The 10,364-nt window shown below is 38.6% G+C and overlaps 2 protein-coding genes across 2 annotated transcripts; both read left to right on the forward strand.

The window, feature by feature from the left end:
* Positions 1-1,574: 1,574 nt before the first annotated feature.
* On the forward strand, positions 1,575-3,173 carry LOC9299346. Its single transcript, XM_002863124.2, has 2 exons — positions 1,575-2,438; positions 2,646-3,173. The coding sequence occupies exons 1-2, from the start codon at positions 1,675-1,677 to the stop codon at positions 2,980-2,982; spliced, it is 1,101 nt and encodes a 366-aa protein (XP_002863170.1). The 5' UTR covers positions 1,575-1,674; the 3' UTR covers positions 2,983-3,173.
* A 1,596-nt stretch (positions 3,174-4,769) lies between these two features.
* Positions 4,770-6,208, forward strand: LOC110227153 (zinc finger BED domain-containing protein RICESLEEPER 2-like). The gene is made up of 2 exons (XM_021020515.1): positions 4,770-6,025; positions 6,116-6,208. The coding sequence occupies exons 1-2, from the start codon at positions 4,786-4,788 to the stop codon at positions 6,145-6,147; spliced, it is 1,272 nt and encodes a 423-aa protein (XP_020876174.1). The 5' UTR covers positions 4,770-4,785; the 3' UTR covers positions 6,148-6,208.
* The last annotated feature ends 4,156 nt before the right edge of the window (positions 6,209-10,364 follow it).

The following is a 10,364-nucleotide window of genomic DNA, read 5'->3' on the forward strand; positions in this document are numbered from 1 at the left end:
ATGTCGGATGTCGTGATCCACCGACCCAAGGAAGAAACGGGTAGTATTGGGTGAGTTGAAGTGTTGGACCTTTACGGTGGTGGGCTTCAAATCAAAATCCACATGAACATCGTCAAGCCCACGAGAAGCCCACATATTATTCGAATCTTTACTTCGGAAAACCATCTGATCTCGTGCAATAAAGGAGGCGCGATGATTGCGGGATCGCTTCAAGAGAGATGTGATCCGTAGCGTAAAAAGCAATGTCATTTAATGCCCTGGATCGCGGGCTTAAGACTATATAAAAAGGGAGAAAAAAATTCTATAACAAAAACTCTATCAAGATCAATAATAAAACACTTTTTCACTGGTTTCTTTTATTACGGTTCGAAGATACTCGTGTAATAAGGCTGAAGCCTGATTACAACCACGAAATACTTAATTGCGGATTCAGATATCCACAACGATAATTAAAATAATTAAGCTTTTAATTTAAATGAACAAAACCATGGTAAGTACACAAACTTTCGATATAGTCGAAGAGATAACCTCATGTAAGTGTTAATTTGTCAACATCAAAAATTAATTCCAAATAATTTGACAAACATAACTAATTAAAGATGATAGTAAATTTGTGTAGTAACCCATGATAATGCTCTCTCTCAACTTTTTTTTAAAAAAATTCTTTTCTAAAGAGAGGTTATTACATAAGTAGGATTACACAAATTTGTTTAGTTTAGGCATGAGCGATAAAGGTGGGTATTTGAACCGAACTGAACCAAATCTATTCAAACCGAACCAAAGTCTGCGCACAACCCATTTGGTTAAACGGTTCGGTCGGTTTGAGTTAGGCTAGAACTTTCATAAATCGAATTAATCAAACTGAACCCAAAAATTAACAGAAATGTCCACCTTGAATGAGCATAATATCAGGATCCGTACCGGAACCGATTTGAAAAAAAAAACAATAATTTAGAATCATAAAAGATTTAAAGGGATTCAACAAGAGTATCAATAAAAAAAGTTAATAAATAATGTACGGAGAGATGAAAAGTTCTTTAATGGCGTTAACCATTGATAATTGATTTAACCAGATAATATTCAACAAAGGAACCAAAATTTTGCTAATTACCACATATTTTGTCAATTGAGATTTACAAAATATCCGATCCGACTCGAAGCCGACCAAAAAAATCAAAAATAGCCGCACGGATCATGTAATACTATAATCTGAGAGACCTGATCCGAACACGTTCGGGTACCCGAAAATAAAAACATTTTGATTCTCCATGGAATGTTTATACCGGTAATCTGGTCCAATTATTCCGGTTATTAGTGGATCCAACAAATAATAATAAGACGTGTCCTGTATTAAACTCGAATTCGGTTTGGTTTGAACTACATTAAAAAAAAAACAACAAATTAAAAAAAAAAAAACAGCGATGTTTAAGGTTTAAAGACTATTAAAGTCGAATTCGGTTTGGTTTGAACTAATCGGTTACGACTTTTTGGTTCGAATCCTCTAAATCTCACAACTAGTCCGACTAATTGAAGAAACAGAGAGAAGCAAGAAATGGGAATTTTGGGGAAAAGAAAAGAAAAAATGGAAACCTTGGGAAACGGAGGAGGTATAAATAAATGTAGCAAGTTAGGGGTTGAGGGTCAGCCGTTTAGGGTTTTCAATTTCTTTCAACAATGTCTCAGCTCTTGCGTCGAATCTCATCATCTCTTGGGAAGAAGGAGAGACTCTGTTTCAGTGAATTGCGGTGGTTTTCGACGGCGGCGGCGACGCCGTCTCCGTCTCCGTTTGTTCTATGCAATGAGACCAACGCAAGGAGGAGTAGAGTATCTGACGGGGCAAGAGTGGTGGTGGTGGACATCAACTTGTACGATCCGAGGAAGGACGAAACCGTAGAAATCCCCGACCAGACTCTGCCGGAGGAGCTTTATCCTTCGATGAAGATAGGATCTTCGAGGGGATGGGTTGGTGTGAAGGACATGCGTAATTCCAATGTGCTTCTCACCAATATCTTTAACCCTAGTGCCTCTGTTTCGTCACACAAGGTTATCACTCTGCCTCCATTGCAAGATAGTGAAGCTCATATCTCAAGTATCTCCCTCTCAGCCTCTCCAGACCATGAAGACTGTGTAGTAGCCGCCACGACCACTCGTCCATCTCTCTATCTCTGTCGCCCTGGTGACTCTGAGTGGATACACACCAAGATCCCGCATTTTAACATGCAGATGATGTATTCAGCGAGAGACCGGCAATTCTATCTCAGGAGCTGGAAAAACGAAGAGAATGGGGCTCCACTTGATCTCTTCAAGACTAGCTCCGGCTTCCCTCAGGTGAGTCTCTACCAGAGTTTTCCTAACTCTGACATCCTCCAGGTTAGCTCCCCAAATACCGATCAATACCTGGTCGAGTCACCTTCTGGCGAATCCTTCATTGTCTGCTGGTAATTCATCTTTCTTCTTCTTGAGTAAAGTTTTGTTTCAGAAACCCCATAATGTATGTATATAGACAAAGAAAGTGACATAGAGAGAAGAATCTGTGTTCTGATCATTTTTAATGTGTGCATTGTTGTTTGACACCAGTTTACATTTTAAGCAATGATTCAGATATTTTTAATGTGTGTGTGTATCATTTGCTTCTTGCCTTAAAGGTGTAACAAGTTGGCCAACAGAGAAGAAGTCGTGTCTCCTGATAGTGCCTCCTACGTTCTGAAGCCCACGGGCTTTGCGGTGTTTAGGCAAGACCATAAGAAGAAGATTGCTTCTTACACTGATGATATCGGGGATCTCTGCATTTTTCTAGGCAAGGGCGAGGAGGCCTTTTGCGTTTCTGCATCTGAGTATCCTGGACTTAAACCTAACTCTGTCTACTATGCAAGATACGACACGGGTCTCGGTTTCTATGACCTATCCTCCAACACTCTCCACGAGGTCACCGTTCCAGCTGCTCTCTCCAGATTCTTCCTGTGCCTTGCCCCTCTCCACTGAATACAGCTTAATTATGGGCTTTTAAACTGTTGTAACTTATGTGTTGTAATATGCATAGACGCCTTTTTATAACTTGGGATTTCATGTTTTTTTCCTTAATGTTGGTGCTTGCTTTTAGTTAAGCAATGCATATTCCATTTCAAAACCTTAATGACAATCTCTCTAGAGCTATCGACTATCTCATTGTTTCATTGAGTTTTTTTATTTTTATTATGTGTCAACTTATGACAATCGGGACAAGTATGCTTACTTGCCTAGTTTGATGTGGGGCGGCTCGGGTAAGCAGAAGAAGGCTGGTTCTTGTTTGGAATATGTATCTGTCTTTAGGTGTGTACATTCAAGTCTGATGCAGCAACCCAAAACCAAAGAAGTCATGTTTGCAGACTAAAATGTCAACAATTTGCTTGAGATATGCAGACGGTTCGATTCTCTTCTCCTTTGATTATGACTCTATGATCATTATTCATTAGGAATTAAAACCGAACCGAAGTTGAAGTTCGGGTTTACTTCGGGTTCTGGATGAGAACCGATCCACAACTGTTAGTTTTTTTAGTTCAGTCTTCGGGTTCGGTTCGGTTCAGAACCGAAATAACCGAAAATTAAACTACTAAAATGTCTTAACCTGATTTTAAGATTTTTTGGGTTTTCTTCATTCTCCTCTGACTTCGAAACTTGCGGCGGCGACTCATCTCCGTCGAGCATCTCTCCAACGGTGACAGTTCTCCGAGCCTTCGATTCTGACCGACATTCTCATCTCCGTGGTAAGGTTTGTTTTTTCGCTGATGTTTGTTCGATTTGAAATGTCGAAGTTTTTATGTTTCTTCACAATCGACTTGATTCACGTGATGTGAGTATAAAGTTTTGGTTTTGTTTGTGTTTCTTCTATATTGGTCTAAATGTGAAACCCAACCTGCTTCAAAGTTTTGATCTTTCTCAGTTCTTTCAAGTATAACTACGAGTTTGTGATGAGAGTCTTGATTTAAGTGTGCTTGTGAATCTGCTTGATGTTGACACTTGAAATTGAGAATTGTGTTTTGTATGTCTTCTCATGACAACAACGATGACTTGGTTGATAAACAAGTTCAAGGAGAAGAAGAAGTTCAAGTTCAGACTAGTGTGGGAAAGAAAAGGACAGAAACTCAAAGATCAAGTTCTGATCTTCCATCAAACCCAAGGAAGAAACTTGCTCAAAGTTCTGATATACGGCAATACTTTGTTCCAAAGGACGATGATAAAGAGAGCACTAATCGTACGAGGAATGACATTAGAAGATGTGAGCTTTCTAGGGCTTATCAAGAGACTAGTGAACAAAAAGTTTCGACTAGTGGTGATCAAGATGGTTTTCTAAGATCAGTCAGTGAGTTGATTGTTCTTAGTGGGCTGCCGTTTTCCTTCTTTGAATCCGAGGGGTTTAGGAGATTCTGTCATACTTTACTCCCTATATACAATGAGCTATCACAATTGACAGTTGCTAGGGATATTGCTACAATGTATTTGCAAGAGAAGGCTTTTTTGAAGATGTTGTTTAGTGCTGAGAAGATGAGAGTCTCTCTCACTACTGATATTTGGGAAGCTCCTACTACCTCCTGTAGTTACATGGTTGTAACAGCTTTTTGGATTGATGCTAATTGGGAATTGCAGAAGAGAATCAATAGCTTTAAGCCCGTTTTAGATCGAAAAGGAGAAACGATTGCAAGACACCTTATTGACTGTTTAGATGAATGGGGAATTGAGAGAGTCTTCACAGTCACGGTTAATAATGCTGAGGGTAATGATAAGGCTCTAACCTTATTCTAGGATGCTATGAGGTTAAAGGGAGCTAATGCATTAGTTAAAGATGGTGATTTTCTGCGTATGCGTTGTTGTGGTGACATCGTGAATATGCTTGTAAAAGACAGTATGGAGCATGCAAGTGATAGTATCGATGCTGTTCAGAATGCGGTAAAATATGTGCAGTCATCCTTATCAAGATTAAAGTCATTCGAGTTTCGTATAGAGACGGGAAAGGTTCCTAAAGGCAACTTGTCATTGGATTGTGTTACTGAGTGGAATTCGACGTATCTTATGTTGGTAGCTGCACTTAAGTTACGGGTAGCTTTTGAGAAGATGTTGGGTGAGGACAAGCTTTATGGTGAATATTTTCTTGAATTAGAGGAGGAGACTGGAGAAAAACGGGTTGGACCGCCAGTTTCAGCTACTTGGGATGAAGTGAAAAGGTTGGTAAAATTTCTCGGAATCTTTTTCAGTTGTACCGTGGGATCTTCAGAATCTAAATCAGCAGCTTCTTCAAATGGTTACAGTGAGATTGCCACTATTGATTGGAATCTAATCAAATTAACTAACAGCGTTGACGAAGAAGTACGGAGACAAGCAACAAGTATGAGGGACAAGTTTGAGAAGTACTGGGATGGGTTGATCAACATAAATCCACTTGTTATTGTTGCTAGTGTGTTTGATCCAAGAAAGAAAATGAAGTTTTCTTCACTTTGCTTTGACATGCTCCATGGTAAAGATAGTTTGGAAGGTAAGCAACTTACATCGTCAATTAGGAGCGTGATGCGTCATCTATGTGAAGAGTATAGTATACGGCTGAATAAACAGTCTCAAATTGGTGATGCTGCAACCCAAAGTGATTCTGATGGGTTTATAAGTCGTGACTATTTGTACAACGAGATGATTAATGAAATGAGAAAAGAAGAAGCAAGGAAACAGCTGGATGATTACTTGCTAGAAAAAGTTGAGCCAGGGGGTTTAGGATCAGATTATGATGTTTTATCGTGGTGGGAACGTAATAGTTCGAAATACCCAATCTTGTCAGAATTGGCTAGAGATGTTCTTGCGATTCAAATGTCTTCTTTTGCTCCTGAGTCCGCTTTTTGTACCAGTGGTCGAATCTTGGACCCTTATAGAAGTTCTTTGACTCCTTACATTACCGAAGCCTTGATATGCACACAACAATGGTTGCAGAGTTCCCTCCAGTATGAACCACAACTTCCTAGCTTAAAGCAAATGTTTGAAGAACTTGACTTTCAAGAGTCACTTGGTAATCCGGTTCTTTATTTTTATAACTTTTTCCATATATGTTCAATGATGAATATCGGTTATCTAACTAACTTTATTTTTTTTCGTGTAGATCCTTGGAAACAATCTGAACCTGGTCACTAGAGGTACAAAACTTATTTGTATTGTGGAGTTTTTAAGTCTTCTGATTTTAGTTTCCGCATTTGTTTTGCAGTTCTTCTTTTACAGTTTCTGCTGTCATTTCACTATGCTTAACCTTTGCATCATTGCTTGTAGTCTCTGCAGTCTTTGCATAATTCTAGAAGACTCGTCGTATCTGTCTTCAAGTCTACATTTGATAGTGTTATTTACTTCGAATCTGTATAAGAGGACTGAAAAACAAAATCGAAGTAAATAACCATCATACATAGATTCGAAGCAGAAACGACGAGACTTCTATAATTATGCGAAGACTGCAGAGTGTAGAAGCAATGATGCAAAGGTTGAACATAGTGAAATGACTGCAGAAACTATAAAAGAAGAACTGAAAAAAATGCAGAAACTAAAGAAGACTTAGAAACACCACAATACAAAAAAAAAATGTGTACCTCTAGTTGCAGCTAGACCTCAGTGACCAGAGGTTCAGGTTGTTTCCGAGGATCTACACCAAAAAAAATAAAGTTAGTTAGATAACTGATATTCATCACTGAACATATATTGAAAAAGTTAAATAAAGAACCAGATTACCAAGTGACTCATGAAAGTCTAGTTCTTCAAACATTTGCTTTAAGCTAGGAAGTTGTGCTTCAGACTGGAGGGAAGTTTGCAACCATTGTTGTGTGCATATCAAAGCTTCGGTATTGTAAGGAGTCAAAGAACTTCTATACGGGTCCAAGATTCGACCACTAGTACAAAAAGCGGACTCAGGAGCAAAAGAAGACATTTGAATTGCAAGAACATCTCTGGCCAATTCTGACAAGATTGGGTATTTCGAACTATTACGCTTCCACCATGACAAAACATCGTAATCTGATCCTAAACCCCATGGCTCAATTTTTTCTATCAAGTAATCATCCAGCTGTTTACTTGCTTCTTCTTTTCTCATTTCATTAATCATCTCCTTGTACAAATAGTCACTCCTTATATACCCATCAGAATCACTTGATTGCTCAGAACCCCCATGATCGCTTTGGGTTGCAATAGCATCACTTTGAGACTGTTTATTCAGCATCATAGTATACTCTTCATATAGATGACGCATCACACTTCTAATTGACGATGTAAGATGATTAGCTTCCAAACTATCTTTACCATGGAGCATGTCAAAGCAAAGTGAGGCAAACTTCATTTTCTTTCTTGGATCAAACACACTAGCAACAATCACAAGTGGATTTATATTGATCAATCCATCCCAGTACTTCTCAAACTTGTCCCTCATATTTGTTGCTTGTTTCCGTACTTCTTCATCAACGTTGTTACTTAATTTGATTAGATTCGAGTCAATAGTGGCAATCTCACTGTAACCATTTGAAGAAGCTGCTGATTTAGATTTCGAAGATCCAACGGTATAATTGAAAAAGATTCTGAGAAATCCTACCAACGTTTTCACTTCATCCCAAGTAGATGAAATTGGCGGTCCAACCCGTTTTTTTCCAGTCTCCTCCTCTATTTCAAGAAAATATTTACCATAAAGCTTGTCTTCACCCAACATCTTCTCAAAAGCTACCCGTAACTTAAGTGCAGCTACCAACATAAGATACGTCGAATTCCACTCAGTAACGCAATCCAATGACAAGCTGCATTTAGAAACCTTTCCCGTCTCTATACGAAACTCGAATGACTTTAATCTTGAGGAGGATGACTGCACATACTTCACCGCATTTCGAACAGCAACAATACTATCATTTGCATGCTCCATACCGTCTTTTACAAGCAGATTCACAATGTCACCACAACAACGCATACGCAGAAAATCACCATCTTTAACTAATGCATTAGCTCCCTTCAACCTCATAGCATCCTGGAATAAGGTTAGAGCCTTATCATTACCCTCAGCATTATTAACCGTGACTGTGAAGACTTTCTTAATTCCCCATTCATCTAAACATTCAATAAGGTGTCTTGCAATCGTTTCTCCTTTCTTATCTGTAACGAGCTTAAAGCTAATGATTCTCTTCTGCAATTCCCAATTTGCATCAATCCAAAAAGCTGTTACAACCATATAGCTACACGAGGTAGTAGGAGCTTCCCAAATATCAGTAGTGAGAGAGACTCTCATCTTCTCAGCACCAAACAACATCTTCAAAAAATCCTTCTCTTGCAAATACATTGTAGCAATATCCCTAGCAACTGTCAATTGTGATACATCATCGTACATAGGGAGTGTAGTATGACAGAATCTCCTAAAGCCCTCGGATTCAACGAAGGAAAACGGCAGCCCACTAAGAACAATCAACTCACTGACTGATCTTAGAAAACCATCTTGATCACCACTACTCGAAACTTTTTGTTCACTAATCTCTTGATAAGCCTTAAACAGCTCACGTTTTCCAATGTCATTCCTCGTACGATTTGTATGTTCTTTTGTACCTGATCAGTCTACACTTTTTGGAAAATTGATGAATCTTTTTTGTTTGATTTGATGGATAATTGTAATTTGTATGTATGATCATCGGTTTTTGACAGTTTTGATCTGAATCACCCTGTTTTTTTCCTTCACGGATCAGATCAGTCTCTATTATTTGATTGTTTTCTTAGTCTCTATTCTTGTATTTATGCCATCTGAATACATTGCTACCTCTTTAGTCTCTCTTCATGTCTTCATTTAATCTGCACCTCTTGGATTCTTGTTCATTATTGTTTACATACTTGTAAGATTAGAATCAATATATAGGCTAGAACATCGCTAAGTTAGTTAAGAAACACTATTTAAGTGATATTCCACAGTGGTCACAACATAGACTTGCTAGACGTTAGTGATTTGATGTCTTTTGAGTACTGTTATAAATCACAGGAAGATGAACCTGATAATGTTGGAAGAAAAATGTCCATATTCGTTGATTATGATTACAAGTATAGATAATGATGAACTACCAATGCCTTCTTGATCCATTCAAGTGAAGCAAATGTGGTATGTGTTAAGACTTTTTGGTGATTTTGCAGGAAACCACTCGGTATTAGCAATCTTCAGATGGAAAAGAGAAGAATATCGAAGCTATAAGACTCGACTCTCTGATGCTAGTTGTCTATTAGCTCTATTTGCAGTTTTTTTTTTTTTTTTTAATTGAGTTTGACACTGGATTATGAAGAAGACACTAAAACGGTGACTTTATATTGTCTCTATGAACATGGAATGCTTGCAGGAGTTTATTGTGGTGGTTTGATTACTCTTCCACTTCAGGTTTATCTGCTTTTCTTTATATTTGAATTTGAGTCTTTGTTAGAATGTGAATCCGGCGACTAACTAGAGGGTCCTGATTTTAACAAACATTCGGCTTGTGATTGTGTTTCTCCTTAAGAGAATTCTCCTGCAACAGTAGCAACTGCAGTGGTAAGAAAAGACAGCGCCAGAGAATTTTTTTTTAATTTTTTTTGTTAAAATGTGAAATTGATTAAACGAATTAAGTTATGTACAACAAATAGGCCAGAAATGACCAGCGAGAAACGATTAAAAAAGAGAGACACGCCTCTTCATAAAACAGAGCACCTTTTAACAACTAGAATCTTAGTTACTTATCCTCGACTTGAACCAAAGCTGGAGTAGACTCCGGAGTTTCCGGAACTCAATGTGGCGCAGAGACATGATACTGGAACGTATCATTTTGTCTACAAGCTGGCCGTGTGAGCGGTGATGTTGGTTGTGCTTTCTTTGGTTTCGTTCCTGCCAAACGTTGATTGGAATGCTAGACGAAGGATAATGTAGTTATTTCTGTCAAATATGTATGTGATCAGTCGCTGCAGTGTCACGGACCAGTCAGGATTAGGTGCAGCCTGAAGCAAATTACCAGCAACCTCCATCCAGACCATGTATGTATACAGACAGGCAAAGAATAGGTGATCGCGGGACTCATCTGGCTCATCACAGAGCTAGCAAGGCTGGTAAACATCAATCAAACGGCCCATGGGAGTCCATTTGTCAAATCAGAAATATGTGTTACGGCCATTACAGATTCTGTGGCGTGTAAACTCCACAGCTAGTGAACAGATTTTCATTGTACACAAGTTTTAAGTTTTGGTTCTAAAATTTTGCGTAAAGAATATGAAATATCTGCCCCTATGTGGTGGCTGCAGTCTCCAAGGCTCCAACCACAGCCTTGTTCCCTGACATTCGCAATCGCTACAACACCTAAGATTAGCTCTTCTTGTTACTCAAAATATTGATG

This window comes from Arabidopsis lyrata, assembly GCF_000004255.2.
Source record: "Arabidopsis lyrata subsp. lyrata unplaced genomic scaffold ARALYscaffold_9, whole genome shotgun sequence".
In the NCBI taxonomy this organism is placed as follows: domain Eukaryota; kingdom Viridiplantae; phylum Streptophyta; class Magnoliopsida; order Brassicales; family Brassicaceae; genus Arabidopsis; species Arabidopsis lyrata.

Bases quoted from the DNA above. Each gene is read 5' to 3' on its own strand.
- LOC9299346 (XM_002863124.2), top strand. From the start codon at position 1,675: ATGTCTCAGCTCTTGCGTCGAATCTCATCATCTCTTGGGAAGAAGGAG. The intron at 2,439-2,645 runs GTAATTCATCTT...CTTGCCTTAAAG, and splicing joins GAATCCTTCATTGTCTGCTG to GTGTAACAAGTTGGCCAACA.
- LOC110227153 (XM_021020515.1), top strand. From the start codon at position 4,786: ATGAGGTTAAAGGGAGCTAATGCATTAGTTAAAGATGGTGATTTTCTG. The intron at 6,026-6,115 runs GTAATCCGGTTC...TTTTTCGTGTAG, and splicing joins TGACTTTCAAGAGTCACTTG to ATCCTTGGAAACAATCTGAA.